General features: G+C 41.7%; 1 protein-coding gene across 3 annotated transcripts in view; it reads left to right on the top strand.

The window, feature by feature from the left end:
• Nucleotides 1–20,151, top strand: part of LOC139535553 (contactin-4-like) — a 182,015-nt gene extending 161,864 nt beyond the window's left edge. For 2 of the 3 annotated variants that reach the window (XM_071335058.1, XM_071335059.1), the window contains exons 13-23: nt 7,782–7,957; nt 9,694–9,814; nt 10,574–10,732; nt 11,394–11,543; nt 11,752–11,822; nt 15,628–15,862; nt 16,147–16,262; nt 17,194–17,380; nt 17,475–17,587; nt 17,683–17,851; nt 18,208–20,151. In XM_071335058.1, coding sequence (XP_071191159.1) covers nt 7,782–7,957; nt 9,694–9,814; nt 10,574–10,732; nt 11,394–11,543; nt 11,752–11,822; nt 15,628–15,862; nt 16,147–16,262; nt 17,194–17,380; nt 17,475–17,587; nt 17,683–17,851; nt 18,208–18,299 — 1,589 coding nt within the window. In that variant the 3' untranslated portion in view covers nt 18,300–20,151. The remainder of the gene's footprint in view (nt 1–7,781; nt 7,958–9,693; nt 9,815–10,573; nt 10,733–11,393; nt 11,544–11,751; nt 11,823–15,627; nt 15,863–16,146; nt 16,263–17,193; nt 17,381–17,474; nt 17,588–17,682; nt 17,852–18,207) is intronic. The other variant, XM_071335060.1, reaches the window with a different exon arrangement.
• The last annotated feature ends 902 nt before the right edge of the window (nt 20,152–21,053 follow it).

The raw sequence follows: 21,053 nt of genomic DNA, 5'->3' as shown, positions 1-21,053 counted from the left end.
ATGTATTTATATCACGCTGCACCTTGGTCCTCCTCTCTTCCTCCATACAACGAACGTGACAAAGTTAGTTACAGGGTGCATTGCAATTAGCGTTAGCGCAATGACATAGACTTCCAGTCATTGAGTCAACGGTTATTAATTTAAAAACGCATCTGGGCAAAAATGGCATCTCTGCCTCAGTAGCACTAGCTACATAGCCTGTGAGAGCATTATTCACGTATGACTGGCTGTTTGTGGGATGAGCAGAGGCTGAGCAGAGGCTGTGGCCGAGTGAGGAGTGTCAGCCGCGAGCCACAGGGACGGGAGAGGATGGAGCTCACATTAATTCACACCTTAAACAGTCAGCCCAGCCCAGCTCCTTCTATCTCTCTCTCTTTCCCGTCATTGACTTCCCACTTTAATGATATTACTATGCAATTTCATGTCTCTCCAGTTTTTCTGCTGTTCACCCTCCCAGCAGTCCCTGGAGTATAGTGGGATCTATCTGTCGGGGTGGTTGCAAGCTTACCATCTTGTCTCTGATTGACTTTGCTTAGTGAGAGGGGTGCGCTCCTCGCTCTTATAGCCACAGTAGGTAACAAGGCATTATACAAGATAGATATCAATCAAATGACGCTGGAGAGCTCTGCTGAGGTTGTGTAACCAAGCAGGGTTATCCATACAATCTGTCACAAATGATGATGGAGTGGAGTAATAAGAGACGTTTTCCCAGTATCGTCTTTACAGTGAATGATTGGCTCTGGTCAGCCTCAGAGCTTAGAGCTGACTATGCATGGCCATATATCTGGCCACCAGTTTTTTTTAAATGACTGTCACATTAGCATTTAGGTTGCTATGTCAGTTAGCATTGGATATTTCACCTGAATTTTGCCAGCACTCTGTCTTGACATTCACATGTCATTAGGTGTGTACATTTGTGACAATTATGTTATAAAGATAACCACACTGAGAGGAGTAAAACAAAAAAAATCTGATCGGCAAACTGTAACAATTGCCATTTTGTCAAGAATTAGACAGTCAAACCCAAGGCTCCTATTGCCATGTTCTCACAAGCGATCTGTCAGGGGAAAGAGGAGGTGTAGCTTTTTCTCCCTTTCAACCCTATTGGCATTGATGGACATTTAATAAACGTGTTCTCTCTGCAAATAGAAACCCAGACCCAGACACTTGAATAGTTGCGCTCATGTGTCCCATTGTGTCTGACCGTGTCACTATATAGCTCCCCATTTTATCTTCCCTGGAATAGTGCTGAGCCTTTATGACACCTTCTCATTGTATGTTTAACCAAATCAGTGGCGTGTGTTCATGGATGCCAAGGGAAGCCAGGCTTCCCACAAAAACATTGACCAAGAAAAAAACATAAAATAATGTATCTTTCATCTCTCTGTTTCATAATTTCCATTCAATTTGCAAGAGGCTGAATGTATCTCACTGGAGAAAGCGTCCGAGCGAGTGAAACATCGCCCCTCTGTCTCTGTATGTGTAGCCCATCTATCTGACGCTGTCTGGTCAAAAAGAGTATGATATTGTTGCCACACATATCACTGAATATAAGGGAAGCAAGTGAGCATTCTCCCTTGATAAAAATATCATAGAATAATAAGCAATGAGCTTTGAGCTAAACTGAGTGAGCTCAATTGTGAATGATCCAGGCACACCAACAACAACAAAAACGTGTCAAGGGAAGCCAGTTTGGATTTGGCTTCACACCAATCATATCAAAAGCCAAACGTCATTGACAGAAAAAAACTTGAATTGTTGCATCTCGTTGTGTAGTTGTCTTCCGTTGTCTAGCTAGCTAGATAAAATTGTCACTTTCATAAATTAGCCATGGATGGAGATAGAGATTTGGAATTGTGGTTTTACTTAACTCTCCGTACTAGCCAATGATTATAATGGCGATCTGATCCAACCCTAAGTTCATACATTGTGCCTCTGGCCTGAGAGGATGGAAGTTCAATATGTAGCTAGATGTTGTAGGCTAATGTTAGCTGGTTAATAGTTGCCCATGAAAATAAGTTAGGCTAGCAAGCATGCATTTTAGCCAGGTAGCTAGCCTAGTACAACAAAAACTAAGAGTGTGTATAGTATGACAGAGTCATAGGTTATTTCGGCAACATGAAAGAGAGGAGGATGGCATTTGGCATTTCTCTACAAGCATTTCTCTACTTTTTCTACTTACGCACACACACACGTTTGTTTTACTATCCTTGTGGGGACCAAACAATTGATTCCCATTCAAAATCCTATTTTCCCAAACGCCTAACCATTAACCTAACCCTAACCTTAACCCCACACCCTAACTCCTAACCCTAATCCTAAACCTAACCCCTAAGCTTAAAATATACTTTTTCCTTGTGGGGACCGGCCAAATGGCTGCACTTCTCTTAATTTTCCTTGTTTTACTATCCTTATGAGGACATCTGATCCCCACAAGGATAGTAAAACCAAAACACGCACAGAAATCAGTATCATGGACAGCCACATGATATTTAGCTTACCTTGATTGGACTAAATTGTTTTTAGAATCTTGGAGTTGTCACTTTATTAGACTAAGCGGAGGTGATTGATGATGTTGAAATGTTGAAGCTGAAATGTTTCTGGAATAGTGGAGGCAGCTCCTGTTTTCTTTGCGACTTGTGGTAACTCTTTGGTGTTCTAAATCAATAGTTGTTTAGTAGTCCAAAAATGTCAGAAACCTTAACTTGATTGACCATGCTGTAGGTCATATACAGTGGGGAGAACAAGTATTTGATACACTGCTGATTTTGCAGGTTTTCCTACTTACAAAGCATGTAGAGGTCTGTAATTTTTATCATAGGTACACTTCAACTGTGAGAGACGGAATCTAAAACAAAAATCCAGAAAATCCCATTGTATGATTTTAAAGAAATTAATTTGCATTTTATTGCATGACATAAGTATTTGATCACCTACCAACCAGTAAGAATTCCGGCTCTCACAGACCTGTTAGTTTTTCTTTAAGAAGCCTTTCTGTTCTCCACTCATTACCTGTATTAACTGCACCTGTTTGAACTCGTTACCTGTATAAAAGACACCTGTCCACACACTCAATCAAACAGACTCCAACCTCTCCACAATGGCCAAGACCAGAGAGCTGTGTAAGGACATCAGGGATAAAATTGTAGACCTGCACAAGGCTGGGATGGGCTACAGGACAATAGGCAAGCAGCTTGGTGTAAGGCAACAGCTGTTGGCGCAATTATTAGAAAATGGAAGAAGTTCAAGATGACGGTCAATCACCCTCGGTCTGGGGCTCCATGCAAGATCTCACCTCGTGGGGCATCAATGATCATGAGGAAGGTGAGGGATCAGCCCAGAACTACACGGCAGGACCTGGTCAATGACCTGAAGAGAGCTGGGACCACAGTCTCAAAGAAAACCATTAGTAACACACTACGCCGTCATGGATTAAAATCCTGCAGCGCACGCAAGGTCCCCCTGCTCAAGCCAGCGCATGTCCAGGCCCGTCTGAAGTTTGCCAATGGCCATCTGGATGATCCAGAGGAGGAATGGGAGAAGGTCATGTGGTCTGATGAGACAAAAATTGAGCTTTTTGGTCTAAACTCCACACGCCGTGTTTGGAGGAAGAAGAAGGATGAGTACAACCCCAAGAACACCATCCCAACCGTGAAGCATGGAGGTGGAAACATCATTCTTTGGGGATGCTTTTCTGCAAAGGGGACAGGACGACTGCACCGTATTGAGGGGAGGATGGATGGGGCCATGTATCGCGAGATCTTGGCCAACAACCTCCTTCCCTCAGTAAGAGCATTGAAGATGGGTCGTGGCTGGGTCTTCCAGCATGACAACGACCCGAAACACACAGCCAGGGCAACTAAGGAGTGGCTCCGTAAGAAGCATCTCAAGGTCCTGGAGTGGCCTAGCCCGTCTTCAGACCTGAACCCAATAGAAAATCTTTGGAGGGAGCTGAAAGTCCGTATTGCCCAGCGACAGCCCCGAAACCTGAAGGATCTGGAGAAGGTCTGTATGGAGGAGTGGGCCAAAATCCCTGCTGCAGTGTGTGCAAACCTGGTCAAGAACTACAGGAAACGTATGATCTCTATAATTGCAAACAAATGTTTCTGTACCAAATATTAAGTTCTGCTTTTCTGATGTATCAAATACTTATGTCATGCAATAACATGCAAATTAATTTCTTTAAAATCATACAATGGGATTTTCTGGATTTTTGTTTTAGATTCCGTCTCTCACAGTTGAAGTGTACCTATGATAAAAATTACAGACCTCTACATGCTTTGTAAGTAGGAAAACCTGCAAAATCGGCAGTGTATCAAATACTTGTTCTCCCCACTGTAACTGATTGTTACATGCAATATGCTTTGTGGACTCCACCGGACAGATGTTGCTTTCCGGTTTTGTGATGAAACACAAAGGTGTGGTTGGATTTATTCGGCCACTGTGTCTTCTTATTGTCTCGGTCGTAGACCTATATATAACGGTGTCAAGGCATATAAACTAAATGGTTATAAAGCTAACAATGCTATTATCACAACACATGGGTTGTAATATGGCTTTTTTTCCTGGCTTGGCTTCCCCAGTGATTTTATCGCCACTGAACAAAACCCATCAGCTGATAGCGGTCTACTCTGATATCAAAAAGAGACGAGATAAATTACATTCTGAGTAGGGGGCATAACATGCAGTAAGGTTGCGGTAAATTCGGAATTCCTGAATTTAATTCAATTCAACCTATTAATTGAAATTTTAATTTTAATTGGCCACAAGAACAGGATGCAGAAATTGAATTGAATTTGAATTAAAGGAAGTAGAATTCAATTCAAACCAATTTAAATAAATTCCACTGAGACATGAAAGATACAGTATGTATCACATTCCTGTGAAAAATATTTTGCCAAAAGCATATGCCACCTCTTACTGAATACAGATTCCATTTTAAATATCAGTTTGATTATAACTCGAAGATGTCAAACAGTATTTTGTTTGTATTTTCGTCATGAGATGTTAGGTTGTTCCATTCTGCTTCATCCTTCCATTCTGGAGTGTTTGATCTAATGCATTCTGGGATATGAATTTTTTATATTTAATAACATGTAAGTGAATTATGAATTATTATCCTACAAAATAATCTTAGAATGCTTCCACACAACTGTAATTATTTAAAACTATTTTTAGGAGGACAAGTTTCAAAAATGACATGCTTCAAGAAGATTAAACAAGGTATTGGCAACCATATAGTATGTCAAAATAAACATTCATAGTGATGTACAGTACCCGTCAAAAGTTCTGACACACCTACTCATTCAAGGGTTTTTCTTTATTTTTACTATTTTCTACATTGTAGAATAATAGTGAAGACATCAAGACTATGAATAACACATATGGAATCATGTAGTAACCAAAAACGTGTTAAACAAATCTAAATGTATTTTCTATTTGACATTCTTCAAGTAGCCACCCTTTGCATTGGTGACAGCTTTGCACACTCTTGGCATTCTTTCAACCAGCTTCACCTGGAATGCTTTTCCAACAGTCGTGAAGAAGATCCCACATATGCTGAGCACTTGTTGGCTGCTCTTCCTTCACTCTGTGGTCCAACTCATCCCAAACCATCTCAATTGGGTTGAGGTCATCTGATGAAACACTCCATCACTCTCCTTCTTGGTTAAATAGCCCTTACACAGCCTGGAGGTGTGTTGGGTCATTGACCTGTTGAAAAACAAATGATAGTCCCACTAAGTGCAAACCAGATGGGATGGTGTATCGCTGCAGGATGCTGTGGTAGCCATGCTGTTTAAGTGAATTCTATATAAATCATTGACACTGTCACCAGCACAGCACCCCCACACCATCACACATCATCCTCCATGCTTCATGGTGGGAACCACACATGCAGAGATAATCCGTTCACCTACTCTGCGTCTCACAAAGACACGGTGGTTGGAACCAAAAATCTCAAATTTGGACTCATCAGACCAAAGTACAGATTTCCACCAGTCTAATGTCCATTGCTTGTGTTTCTTGGCCCAAGCAAGTCTCTTCTTATTATTGGTGTCCTTTAGTAGAGTTTTTCTTTGCAGTCTCTTCATTAAAACAGTTGATGTTGAGATGTGTCTGTTACTTGAACTCTGTGAAGCATTTATTTGGGCTGCAATTTCTGAGGCTGGTAACTCTAATTATCTTATCCTCCGCAGCAGAGGTAACTATGGGTCTTCCTTTCCTATGGCGGTCCTCATGAGAGCCTGTTTCATCATAGCGCTTGATGGTTTTTGCGACTGCACTTGAAGAAACTTTCAAAGTTCTTGACATTTTCCACATTGACTGACCTTCATGTCTTAAAGTATTGATGGACTATCATTTCTCTTTGCTTATTTGAGCTGTTCTTGCCATAATATGGACTTGGTCTTTTTCCAAATAGGGCCATCTTCTGAATACCCACCCTACCTTGTCACAACACAACCGATTGGCTCAAACGCATTAAGAAAGAAAGAAATTCCATAAATTCACTTTTAACAAGGCACACCTGTTAGGTGACTACCTCCTGAAGCTGGTTAAGAGAATGCCAAGATTGTGCAAAGCTGTCATCAAGGCAAAGGGTGGCTACTTTGAAGAATCTCAAATAGAAAATATATTTAGATTTGTTTAACAATTTTTTGGTTACTACATGATTCCATATGTGTTATTTCATAGTTTTGATGTCTTCACTATTATTCTACAATGTAGAAAATAGTCAAAATAAAGAAAAACCCTTGAATGAGTAGGTGTGTCCAAACGTTTGACTGGTACTGAATGGAGTAAATGATTTATCTGAATTTAAATTATTTTCATTTAATTCAATTTGACTTCCTTTAATTCAAATTCAATTCAAATTCTGCTTCCTATGGGGTGTGGCCAATCCAAATTCAATTCAAATTCAAGAATTGAATTGGAATTAAAGACCAAGTCGCAACTCAATTCAGAATTGACCCCAACACTGCAATGCAGGTATCGAATTCGCTCTGGATGAAGACTGCACTGCCGGCACTTTTTACAGGAATCTATGGCTGCCTGTCCAGGGATCATTTGCCATGGTTAATTTAGTTGGCGCTCAGAGTGGATATTTCAACCGAGTACTCACAGCACCCCCAAGAGGGAGACAAGCACCGTACAGCATCAGAACAAAGGGGCTCCTTATTCCTCTCATCATTCCGCTCTCGTGCTCCTGTAGCTATCTTTCTTGTCTCTGCTCACACTCACACTGGAGACGAGGAACACTGTCTATCTAATTCCTCAGTGAAACAACAGCAACACACCACATGCATGCAGAGACTTGAATAGAGAATGTGTAGTGAGGGAAGCCCTGCACGTGTTTATTTTCTTTGAGTGGCTGCAGAAGTCAGGGGGTCTGCAGACTGCAGATGTGGGAATTACAGTACCTACCGACTGAAGGCTGAGCTGACAGTGACAGTTGGAGCACATTCTCTAGGTACAGGTAGACAAGCCTTCGCAGTTCCCTCAGTGTACCCTCTGGCTGGCTGAATCTCATTAACTCTGGTAATCACACTGGTTTTTGTTCTGGGTTAGTGTGTTTTTACTTCCACGTGTCCATTTATTCGTTGAATTCTGCATTTGAAAAACATGGAAGATATTAGAATTTTGCACAACAATTGGAATAACCTTTTACAGTATTTTAAGCTTGGGATTTCCCTTAACACTGCATAATGTAATGGTTGCTTTTAGTATGTGTTTTGTAGCGGTTTCATTCACACTAACAGTAGTGCATGTGTGCTGTTTTCCAGAGCCGACCATTATAACCACGCCACCGTCCACCCTGGACGTGACTGTAGGAGAGAGCATCGTGCTGCCGTGTCAGGTGACTCATGACCCGTCTCTAGAGCTCAAGTTCACCTGGTTCTTCAACGAGCAGCTGATCCACTTTGGCAACCACGGCGGATACTTTGAAAAAGTGGGCGGTGTAAGTGCATAAGCCTCCAAATATTCCCTCCCGATTCCCTCCCGGGGCCATCAAGCCGGCCATTTATAATCAAAGTGTCATGTCTGAGAAATGGTGCCGTATTACCTCGCTTTTACACCATGCTTGTCAGGAGCACTGCAATGCATAACGAATAGGAAGAAACACACATCTTTACTACACCGTGTTGCAGATTGCTTATATTTTATTTATGCCACTGCTCTCTCATGAAAATATGTCATTAAAGAGACATTGATTTTTCAACCCCTTCAGAAATTACATTGAGAAAGGTCAAGGGGTGAAGCTGGTGATACATTGCAACGTCGATACCGTGGTTCCCTTCCTTTGGTATAAGTGAGGTCATATTAAGTAGGGTATCCGCAGTGCAGAGAACGTTTGGAGCATGTGTGTTTATGTGTGGTGAAAATGTGCTGCACATAGTTTATTTTAAAATCACATTTACATATTCCCCATCCTTCCCTAAAACCTACCAAGCTCAAAGCTCAGATCATATGCCCCGTTTTGCATAGGTTTCCTCTTTCATGTACACTTTACGTTAACTACAAAACACTTAAAAGCTACTTTTTCATCTCCCCTGTCTGAAGAAGAGTGATGATAATCATTGTTTCAGAAGTGATTAGTAGGGGCATGTACATTACACTCTCTGGTCAGGTTGTCATGTTTTTCATTATTTTAATCGTAATCGTTTTCCTTTTACATGATAAATGACACGACCTGGAGTTACATACATTTGTAAGCTGTTTTTGCCACATCCAATTTAGCTTTTGCCACATCCAATTTATGACTGGTCCTGATTCCACTCAGTACTGGGCTGATTAAATGATGGTGTGAAAGTGGGAACTGCAATTAGAAATGGAATGGAAATAACTTGAGAACTTTACCTTTAAGCTTTGCTTGATCATTGAAATAATGAGGCCACTCTTCCACAGCTAAAATCAGCATGTGTATGAATACATTTGTGTAATAATTATAATTAAACGTAAGTGCTATGCCCGTCTCACATGTACAGGTATGCCGATAACCCTTTTAAAACATGGAAACAGATCACAGTTAAAATCCTAGAATTATAATACAATAATAGGCATACAAAGACCCTGAATAGTTTTTTTTTAAATATACTATTTCTGCTCACATATTATTATTTCTGCTCAAGTCATCATATTTAATTTATTTTAATTACACGTTGGTAAAATGTTACTACAGTATATTAATCGTTGTGCTTGTGTATGTGTGTGTGTGCGTGCGCGCATGTGTGTCTGCACGTGTCCGTCCGTCTGTGCGTGTGTGTGTGTGTCTGCGCGTGTCCATCCGTCTGTGCGTGTGTGTGTGTGTCTGCGCGTGTCCATCCGTCTGTGCGTGTGTGTGTGTGTCTGCACGTGTCCGTCCGTCCGTGCGTGTGTGTGTGTGTCTGCGCGTGTCCATCCGTCCGTGCGCGTGTGTGTGTTTGCGCGTGTCCATCCGTCCGTGCGTGTGTGTGTGTGTGTCTGCGCGTGTCCATCCGTCCGTGCGCGTGTGTGTGTTTGCGCGTGTCCATCCGTCCATGCGTGTGTGTGTGTGTCTGCGCGTGTCTGTCCGTCCGTGCGCGTGTGTGTGTCTGCGCGTGTCCGTCCGTGCGTGTGTGTGTGTGTCTGCGCGTGTCCGTCCGTGCGTGTGTGTGTCTGCGCGTGTCCGTCCGTGCGTGTGTGTGCGTGCATGTTCTTGTTTGTGTTGCATGTTAGCAGCATTCCGCTGGGGACATCATGATTCGGAACATCCAGCTGAGACATGCAGGGAAGTACACCTGTGCAGTGCAGACCAAGGTGGACAGCATCTCCATCGCAGCAGACCTGGTGGTCAGAGGTACTTCTCTCTGTCTATACAGGACAAGCAATTTTTCATGAAAGATACCTTTATTTTGACTACCATGTATTGTTATTTAATAATAATGTAATACATGCTTATTTAGTATGATAAAGTATCATGCAATGTTAACACTTTCACAAATTCAATATGGGTTACCTTTGTAGTAGGCATTTGTCGATCTTGAAAACCTTGTAAACTCCACAGAACTGATCCTATGTTGGAAAGTCATTCTCATGTCCTTGAAAGGTCATTGAAAAATAATGGTAATAGAAAATGCAATTTGATAGGGAACAATCCCACCCACTCACTTGATTGGTTATCCATGGCAACAACAAAGCATTATTTAAGTTAGCTGTGCAGATTTGAAGGGGTCCCATCTGTGTCTTTAAGACTGAATGAGATGGATGCTAGTTAGTAGTCTGTGTTTATTCTCCATCATCCTGGACATGCCTCTAATTAAGATGTGAAGGCATTGTACTCTGTGAGATCAGTAAAAAGATGGTCAGATAGAGACGTATTTCTCTCTCTTTTAATCTAATTAGACAGAAAAGCTCCCTGAGGTTTCACACCAAACTGATTTCACCAGCTGTACTCCTAGTGCTGAAGGCAGACAGTGATAAGGACACCACTGCTCTGCTCTGCCTTTTTTATACTTCTCTCTCTTTCGCTCTCCCTTTCTCTCTCTCTCTCTCTCTCTCTCTCGCTGTCTCTCCCTCTCTATCTCCCTTCCTGCCTGGTTGTGCACCGTATCTGCAGGTCCCCCAGGCCCGCCCACCAGCATCCATGTAGAAGAAATCAGTGACACCACAGCCTCTCTCTCCTGGAGGCCCGGGCCTGATAATCACAGTCCAGTTACAACATACACCATCCAGGCCAGGACACCATTCTCCCTGGGCTGGCAGGCTGTGACCACAGGTAGGCACTTCAACCAGCTATTGCCTCATCAAAGCGTTATATAGGGGTCTGATCTCCATTTTCTCTTCTCCGTATGAGAGTATGGGCCTATGAGTGATTTTACTTCAATTCCAAATGGCTCTCGATTGTTCAGTGACAGGGTTCACTGCAGATTTACTTGACAGCAGGTGTTGTTGAAATGTGGATCCATTTCCAGAGGTCTGCCTTACAGTGAATGGTGCTGTTTGAAAGCATAGAAAAGAGCCCCATACGAAAGCTTGGATGGCGGTTCTAGAGCAGGCTCTAGTTATGCATGTTTGGTACTGTTCCAATTATTTTGGGGAGGAGCCTGTTAGTTTTGGGAATAAATACATATTTCATATATATATATTGATACTGCATCTTTAAATGTGTGTCACTGTACAAGGCAACATCACTAGTGCCCAGAGTTTTTCTGACCAAACAGGGACAACCTTACCAAACCTGACCAAACAGGGACACTGAGTGAGGTCTACCCTTAAGGTTTTGTCTTGTGCGTGTGTGAGTGAGTACACCATGTGTCCTTCTGTGTAATTAGCCCCCTGCACCTGTGGAGTGTGCTCAGTGGGCCTGTCAGCCTAGAGGACACTCTCCTGCTACCTGCTTCATTCTGAGGGGAGGGGGCTGTTTTGTTTTGTGCCAGTTCCTGAGATGGTGGGGGGCCGCCGCCTGACAGCTACAGTAATAGACCTGAGCCCCTGGGTGGAATATGAGTTCAGAGTCCTGGCAAGCAACGCCATTGGGACCGGGGAGCCAAGCAAACCATCCAAACAAGCAAGAACTAAGGAAACATGTATGTACGGTATTCATTTAATCTCTTCAATTCTGCATGTTTTTAGTTTTTCTTATGTGCAGCTTCTTGCTATTAGTTTGTCTGGTATGGTGGGAAAAAGCTATTTCAATGTCAAAGAATCTCATCCGAATGTGTTGTTATCGTGTTATCTTTGATGGCTGGGGTCGACTGAGTTGAGCAGGATTACGATTACCCTCTGTTCCCCCAGCTCCGAAGGTCACACCAGCTAATGTAAGCGGAGGTGGAGGCAGTCGCTCAGAATTAGTGATCACTTGGGAGGTAAGCAAGCCGCTCACTCCAATACTCCCTCACCCATGGAGGGGAAGCCAGAAGTCATTATTCTCTAAGGAGTCAGGCCGTTGTTTCATTAATAACAGCAGACAGGCTTATTGTATGGCATTTCATTTTTAAGAACAGAGAGGCAATAACTGCTGCTGTCTCCCTGGGAGAGAGAAAAATGCCTTTGAGGTTTTAATAAGCCAATTAAACAGAATGATTCTTCACACAGTCACAGGCAACTTTTTCAAAGATTGCGCTTTCCTATCTTTTTCAGTCTTACAGTTCTTCTCAAAAGCGTTTTTTTTTTTTAAACAATGTTGCAGATTTTCAAAACAAAGTTCAAAGACACAGAACTCTGTGGCCTTTTGCAAAACAGTAAATGCTTTTTCAAAAATGGAGTTGCCTTCTCAAAACATAAATACATTCATCAAAACTAAATGACACTGTCAAAATTGTAAATACGTTCATCAAAAGAACATGAATGCCTGCAAAAACATTAATGCAGCCATACTTATGTCTTGAAGTCAAGCAGACAAAACAGAAAGTTAGTTGGTCTTTTAAAAATCCCAGGAGATCAATACATTTTCTTTGCAGTCACTAGATAATGATGATCAAAATTGGAAGTACAACTATCCAAAAGTGCAGAATTATGGGCAATTACTCTCCATGTATGCATATTTCATCAAACAATTTCATACACATCAAATCAAATGTTATTCCTGGTTAAAAAAATAATAAAATACATTGATTGCCGGTAGCGTTCATCGGTATCATCACAATACAATTCCATGTATTCAATACATAGACTGGTTTGCTCATAGTTTTGTTCTCTTTCCATCGGTGCACAGAAACATAATCCACAATAGAAACAAGGAAAGGTGAATACAATGGAATACAATGGTGGAGATGACTTAAGAGGAACCCAAGTTACTTAGAAGTAACCCAACTTAATTCTCTGGATCTCTGCATGTCCACAATATTGTAGAAAAATATCTCAGTCAGGGCTCAACTTATTGTTGAGAGTTAGAATAATAGAATACTACACAAGGTGCAATTAAAACAGTTGGTGTGCATCAGCAGTCAACAAATTCGCCCATGTTAGATTGGTAGATTAGTCTAGAGGCCAGCTATCTAAACTTGTAGTAAGCATGTTCGAATTACCGACCATGGGTGGGGCCCATTGATCATCAGTCATCATATTAAAAACTGCAAACATTTGCCTCCACCCTATGGCAAAATGTTTAGAATTGCAGTAAATTAGCTGTAAAACTGCACATTTGTCTCTGTACCCCATGGCAAACTGTGCAGAATTGCATGAAATTAGTTATAAAATGGCAAAATCTTCTCTCCACCCCATGGCAAAATGTATAGAATTGCAGCAAACTTGCTTTAAAATGGCAACATTTCCTCTACTCCCCATGGCAAAATGTGCAGAATTACAGAAAAAAATGTTTTCTCTCAGATGTAACGAGGGAGGCAGACCCACGAGCCACTGCGGCCCATCATGACGAGTCCCATTTTTTGGTGGCCCCCACCCCCATCAAAGTTGCCTTCCCTGGCCTAGATCTTTCCCTATATTGTAATGTACATGGTATAACACTGATGGGGTGATTTAGAATTTTGTGCAGTAGTATTTACTGATTGTGTATTCACTGATTACAATTATATTTCATGTTTTGCAAAAGGTGGGCTAAGATATGCAAGTCAGGTACTAAGGCAAGAAAATGATTGGAAGTTCTGTAAATGTATTTGAGCATTTGATCATTGCTGTTCTGCTATAGATACGTTTCAACACAGATTCAAAAATTGCTTGTACGCGATTGAGAAAATATGTGATTAGCCCTGCTTGAAAATCATCCACTGCTTTGAATGTTTTGCTGATTGACTAGTGAATGTTAATGAGTTCAATTACAGTCTAACTTCGCCTTAACAAAGTTTCAATACAGCCTTGATTGAAGTTACTTCAGACTAGAAGTACAATGGACTAAATTATTTCAATGTGTAGCTACACAATGATGTGAAAATGTAAGCTGTCTGTCTACATACTACTTTTCCAAAGCAGTGGCGGTCGGTGCCATTTAAGATGAGGGAGGACGATTCATTTTCTTATTTCTATTACAGTATATTGGATGACTGTCATTCATATTCCATTCACCCAACTCAATGTAACATCGATAGGTTTAGGCTACTACATGATAACAACATTTTCCCTATACCCCATCATGAGGTTGCTAGCTACAACCTAGCCTATGAATGAAAGTCTGCAATGTAGGTCAAGAGAAAATTTGAGAAATCTTGCCTGCATCTAGCTGATATAGGGTGTAATCATTAGTCCAACAGTTGCAAACAAGAGTTTCTATTGGAAAAATTCAAGTCTGTTTATCCCTGATTCATTCCAATTGCTTCTGTTTAAGAAATGGTTTTCAACAGAATCGGTGGAGTGAATACAACCCTAATCACACTCAAACACAGTTCACTTTCATAGCAGCCACATACAAACAGCATGAATGATCCCTTTGATCATAGTATTCCTTCTCGTATCTACGCGCTCTCCTCCTCTCACCTTTTCCCTTCGCTTGTGGACTTCAGTGTACAACACATCAGCATTCTGTGACCAGGTGAAAAAAACTTTCCTAGCCAAACCTTCATATCATAACCGCTAACTGCTATACACGCCTACATCAATGTCACCATATAAACATCATAGTCAGCATAGCTACTAGAACTAACTAGAACATGCAGTACAGTGTACAGTCAGCAGCAAGCAGTTTAGCAGTTACACCGGTGGGCCCCGGTGGCAATAAATGAATACAAACAAAAGCTTACCTTGACTTGGAAGAGTTCCAGTGTTGGATAGCCATAGCCATAGCCAACTAGCTAGCATAGCAGGCCTCTCTGTTTGAGCCGGGTGTTTGAGTAGGCTAAACTAGCTAGCTGCGTTCTCTAGCTAAGTAAGTGAAAGTGAAAAAAAATACAACAAAATATAGCTCTCTCTTTCTCTCGCTTGCTTCTCCTTTATTTTTGAAGAAATGAATTTGTTCAAAACTGTTCAATTACTGTCTTTCGCTCTCTTTGAGTCAACTACTCACCGCGTTTTATGCAGTGCTAGCTAGCTGTAGCTTTCAGTGCTAGATTCATTACTCTGATCGTTTGATTGGGTGGACAACATGTCAGTTCATGCTGCAAGAGCTCTGATAGGTTGGCGGACGTCGTCTGGAAGTTGTCATAATTACTGTGTAAGTCTATGGAAGGGGGTGAGAACCACAAGCCTCCTAGGTATTGTATTGAAGTCAATGTACCCAGAGGAGGACGGAAACTAGCTGTTCTCCGGCTACACCATGGTGCTAACCTACAGAGTGCTGCTGAGGCTACTGTAGACCTTCATTGCCAAACAGAGTGTTTTAATCATTTATTTGGTGACATATGAATATATTTAGTATAGTTTTATTTAAAGAGGATCACTTTTTTAATGTTTCACTATTTACATGTTTATGAAATTCACTGAGGAGGATGGTCCTCCCCTTCCTCCTCTGAGAAGCCTCCACTGTTCCCAACTATTATAAAATAGAATGCCCTTTATATAACCATGCATCTTTGGGGAGTGTTGACTTGCACAATAAAAGTCAGTCCCCATAAATATATGAAATATGATGTGCTTTCAGTCTTAACAATAGCTAGGTGGCGGTATCATGCTGAGGGCGCTTTATTATTGATGGAGGTGGGTGTTCACTACTTGTGCACCAGTTTCAATGTGTGTGTGTATGTGTGTGCGTGCGTGAATGTGTATGTGTATGTTTTCTTCTAGCCTGTTCCTGAGGAGCTGCAGAACGGGGGAGGGTTTGGCTATGTGGTGGCCTTCAGACCGTACGGTGCCACTGGCTGGATGCAGGCCGCAGTGCCCTCATCAGAAGCCTCCAAATATGTCTTCAAGAACGAGAGCATCCAGCCCTTCTCCCCCTTCCAAGTGAAGGTTGGAGTGTACAACAACGAAGGGGAAGGCCCTTTCGGACCCGTCATCACCATCTACTCTGCAGAGGAAGGTTGGTAAAAAATTAAGTCATGTCAGAGGAGCGGCAGTGCTTCCCGGGCCTCAGTTCACACATAGCGTTTAAAAGCCAATGGAGAGGCGTCTCTGGATAGTTTATTCCCGGTCAATACAGTGATCTTGCTGCCCATGCTCTCCTATCTGCAGATGGTTGGTTCCCACTGCTGCTGGTTCTGGTTCTCTCTGTACTTCTGATGAAAGAGATGGACCCACTTTAAGAGTCATCAAAGCCTGCCATTACTTTTAAACTCATTCAAATGATTTTTACATTTCACCCAGAGCCTGGCAGAGCGCCCACCAGGATCCGAGCCAAGAGTCTGTCTGCATCTGAGATTGAGGTTTCATGGAAAGCCCTGCCTTGGAACACCAGCAAGAGAAGAGTCCTAGGCTATGAGGTTAGTCAAGTTTTTTCCTGTTTCCCTCTACCTATTTGTGTGTCAAAGTGTTTACTTGCATGAGTAAAGGCATGTGTGTGTCTGTGTGTGTAGTCGTGAGCATGTGCATGTGTGTGTGCATGTGTGTAGCAACTAATGCTGTACGATCTTGTTCCGTTCTATTATTGATGAGTGTTGCTAGCTCATGCACATTGGGCATCTCAGATGTAATAGGTTGTTATGTGTAATGGTCCAGCCAGGTCCCCTGTCTGTTGAGTTGTGTTTCTCTTGTTGCTGTGCTAAGTGCTGTTACTAACTACACTGATTAGTCTAACAGTCTAGTGATGCAATGCACCAGGGGACAGAATGTTTAGCCTATAATCCACACTGTACTGTAGGCTAAAAGTGTGGCTTTGAGCTCAGTTAGTTGATTCCAATCCTTAGTCAGCTCACTATTGACATTCAATATTGGAAAAAATATATATTTTCATCCATGGGATGCATAAAGTACTGGAATTATGAATTGTTGACCATAAAGTAAACAGGGAAGTGGGGCCTGAGCAAACGGTTCCTATGAGGGAAGACAAATTATATTTGTGCTGTCAACCGTGCCAGCTATTTCAGCCTGGACACTCGGGTGACAAAGAAAATCTGTTATCATTCAACTTGACAGCTGGGACATTTTACACATTGTGATTTCTCTTTGACCACGCCATTTAAACACTCCCTTACTTCGAGAGCTAAGTAACCAGAACCAAGGCACCTTATCCATGGAAAGACGAGAATATATGAGGTGACACCATACAATGAAATGCTGTTTTTATACCAATTCACTGCAGTTCCAGTTTACAGTTCGTGGACAGTGTCTATCAAAAAACAGGTTTTTACAATGTTCTCACAAATTAGTGTCTGCATTAATGTCCCTGGTTATCCTCTTTCTATCTGGTCTCAGTTGAGGTACTGGGAGAAGAGAGAGAAGGAGGAGGCAGCCAGTGTGCAGAGAACGGTAGGCAACCAGACATCAGCCATTATCCGAGGGGTGAGAGGAAGCAACACCTACTACGTCACAGTGAGAGCATACAACACGGCCGGGGCTGGGCTTCCTAGTGTTACTGTCAATGTCACCACCAAGAAACCCCGTAAGCATCTACCCTGCTTTTGGTTCGAGCGGTTGTTTCAATTGACTTATTGGAGATCATGTGATCCTCATCCTCATGTATTTGTGTCCCTCAGCGCCCAGCCAGCCCCCGGCGAAAGTCATGTGGAACACATTGAATTCCAAGATAATCCTGAACTGGGAGCAGGTCAAAGCCCTGGAGAACGAGTCAGAGGTCACTGGCTACAAAGTAAGGAAGCACTGACTACATGGATTTAGTTAGAAATAGTGGCCGTTGTCATGGTTTCTCCCGGGTGACCTTCTACCTGTGTGGTCCATCCCTAGGTGCTCTACAAGCATAACCGACATAGCCGTCCTAGTGTCATGGAAACCAACACAACGTCGGTGGAGCTCTCCCTGCCTATGGACGAGGAGTACTTCATCCAGATCAAACCATTTGGGGAGGGAGGAGAGGGGAGCAGTAGCAGACAGATCACAATCCCCAGAATACCAGGTCAGTCTCTAGTGGACTGCTTCCTCATACTTCATTGATCTCAATGGCGTTGCTATAGCTATTGCCAGTACTGCTTTATTGTCTTGACTACGGACTGGAGTTTTTCTGGCCCTAGTCATGTCTTCAAAAGGAACAGATAAAGTAAGGATTATCTATAAAAATGAATAGTGCCAGGATTTAATCCCGGACTAAATTACTTTATATATTCAGAATTGCGTGTAAATATGCCCAAGGTTTGATCATCAAAGCATTTAATAGCACAAAAGCCTTCAACAACGAATTGCCAACCAGGCTGCTTGTCATTTTCCGTATAAACAGACAGACTATCAAAGCCCATTCCTTTTCATGTTTTTCAGGTCCCAATGCAATTGGCTCGGCGACCAAGGTCTCTACTTTATCAGCCCTCAGTACAATAGCACTGTCTTTCACAGCGCGGACATCGTTATGACAAACCGCTACCAGCGAACATTGCATCTGATGTGGAGGCAACTTGACAACGGAACAGGAACACCAACCACCCAGTCTGGTGTAACTAGATCCATTCATTTAGATTTTAGAGGCAGGAGGATGAGCAACATTGGAAAACCAAGCCACTGAGATGAGAGGGAGAGAAAGGGCCTCGCTTCAGCACCCCGTCCACCGGCGAGAACAGGAAATCGACCGATGTCTTGACTCTGTTGTTACCAAAGCAGCTTTCATTAAAAAAAAGAAAAATGTCTTATATGCATCTTTTGTATGACATGTCTAGCTTTTATAGATTTCTTTTGAAACCAATTCATAATTGGTCTGGGCTTTTTATAAAAGGCAAGGTTGAGGTGAGTTCAGTGCATGGTGCGTACTTACATACAGATCTGACAGTTTTAGAATTTGATAAGTTTTCAGTTTGTTGGAAAGAGCGCTTTTGTCGTCTGCAGTGAATACAACCTGTTACTGTGGTTTCATGTCAAACAAAGACCATATTTCAGTCTTCTTAGAAATGTATGAATTTTTACCACCATCTAGACAGATATGTTGAGTATATTGCTTTATAACTATTTTTTTAATACTCCATAAAACATTGCACTGACGCCTGATGAAAAATGAGACTTGATAGAAATGTGACAAACTATGTTATAGGACGAGAGGGACTTTATTGTCCCTTGCTGGTTTGGAGTCCCATCTTCCATAGGTTGCTCTGCCTTGGCCATTTAATTGCGCTGGCTGTCTGTCTCATCCGCTCATCATTCTACTCATCCTCTCAGTTACATTAGCCGTGTGTCAACTCTAAAGCTATTCTATTCTTTGCCTTGTGTGTGCCTCATCATATCTTCGAAATCCTCAGGTCCTTAAAGAGCCTTAACTTATCTATCAACAACTATTATAAACATAGATGTATGTTGTTATGCAGCTGCTGTATGATGTGTAGCTACACTCTGCATTAATAGACAGGTTATTACCATCCCGTGTATAATCCTACAGTCATTCTTAGGGCCAGGAGTTTTTTCCTGGTCAGGTTATGTGGTCGGGAAAATCTCCTTGTCCTTGTCATATATTATAGTTAGGGCCAGGGGGTTTTCTGACCATGTGACCTGACCTGGAAAAGCTCTTTATGAAGGAGAAGTGTGTTTCAACAGTGTAGTGCTGTTCAGCATGGTTTAAAGGTAAGGTGGAAAGCCTGGGACATTTTAGTAGGTCCACTGACTGCTTCCCTACTAAAAGATAAATGCTGCTGACAAGTTTTCCTTTCCCATAGTCTTCTGATGCCATGTGATACTGGTACAGTACAGTACAGTACAGTACAATACAGTCCCATACATATGTAGCTTGTAATCCAGTGAAAAAGTAAAAAGTGCAGGTAGTTTGTAGTACTTTCGAGGGGAAGTTTAGGCAGACTAATGGGTCTGACTCAGAATCATGCATCGAGAAATGTGTAATATACTTTTTTCTACACTTCAGATCATTTATATCAAATAAAAACCTTTCTAAAGAGCTGATTAACCTGGTTTTTATGTAATAACACAAATGTTTCATACAGTAGCTAAATGTCGTTCAGCATGACTGTATTTGCCCTTCTTTTCTGTCCATTTGCTAACTGACTGAATGGCTTGAGACCATGCAAAGAGATAGCAGGTTTGTGTATCTGTACCCATACAAGTCAAACCACTTTTATGTCTGTGCTTCTGTCTCAAACAGGTTCTCCTGTAGGCCTACACACTTTGGGATTTTCCGGTACTACCATCCATTTACTCCATGTGAAGTTCTGTTTTTCGCTGTTGTTGGTTGTTTATACTGTGTTAATGAATAAAGTTTATTGATTTATATTAAGTGAGTGAAATTCAATGGACTTATTTCTTAATGCTTATTACTTGTAATCAGAATTAATTATCTTGAAATTCATTTTACATCCAGTAGGCGGTGCTGCAAGCTAAAATTCATGTTCAGGGAGCAAGTGTGTATGGGACCAGATTCAGACTTAAGAAATGTATGCCTTTCCTACACACGCCTTTCCTTCTCAGTAGTTTGATTCAGGCTTACCTTATGCAGGTGCATAACAGGCTTTACAGGCGTGGTTCCCTTGCGCACGCTGAATAAATGTAATTCAACCACTGAAAACCCTCCTACTTGCTGGCCAACAGATTTTCTTGTGGAGTTTTCACTCAATACAATTTTCAGTACATTTATCTAAAGCAATCCCTTTAAATTTAACATGTGATACTGGTACAGTACGGTACAATAATTATGCTTTTCTTGACAAACTCACTAGAATATATGGACAGAACAGTTTTTGGGATCAATGAAAGAAAGCCATGTAAATATGAAATGAAAGAAAGCTATGCATATTTGTCTCCTTTTCAGTACCAATTAGTAGATTTTAAAATACTCTGATCTTGTGTATTATTTATGGTTAGGAAAGCATTTATGAATAATATTTTTTTTTTAATGGTTTGGAAAGCCTTTATGGTGAATCAAAAATAACATGGTTTGATACATCCTTAAAAAGTTGTAATATTCAACTGTTCAATCCATGAAATATTGGAAGATAGGGGTGGAACAGTAGTCCTACAACACTACCCTTTGTGTAGTAATACCCTCAGAGTTTTGTTACACAACACGGGCATAGGGCTGTTATGGTGACCATATTACAGCCACACCAGCTATCAAGAGTCATGACCACAATCAAATTCCACGTGACTGTTTAGTCATGGTAACTACGTTTCTCCAA

The sequence above is a fragment of the Salvelinus alpinus genome, chromosome 12 (assembly GCF_045679555.1).
Source record: "Salvelinus alpinus chromosome 12, SLU_Salpinus.1, whole genome shotgun sequence".
NCBI lineage: Eukaryota > Metazoa > Chordata > Actinopteri > Salmoniformes > Salmonidae > Salvelinus > Salvelinus alpinus.
The sequence above is the reverse complement of the archived record's forward strand: the minus strand, read 5'-3'. Positions and strand labels throughout refer to the sequence as shown.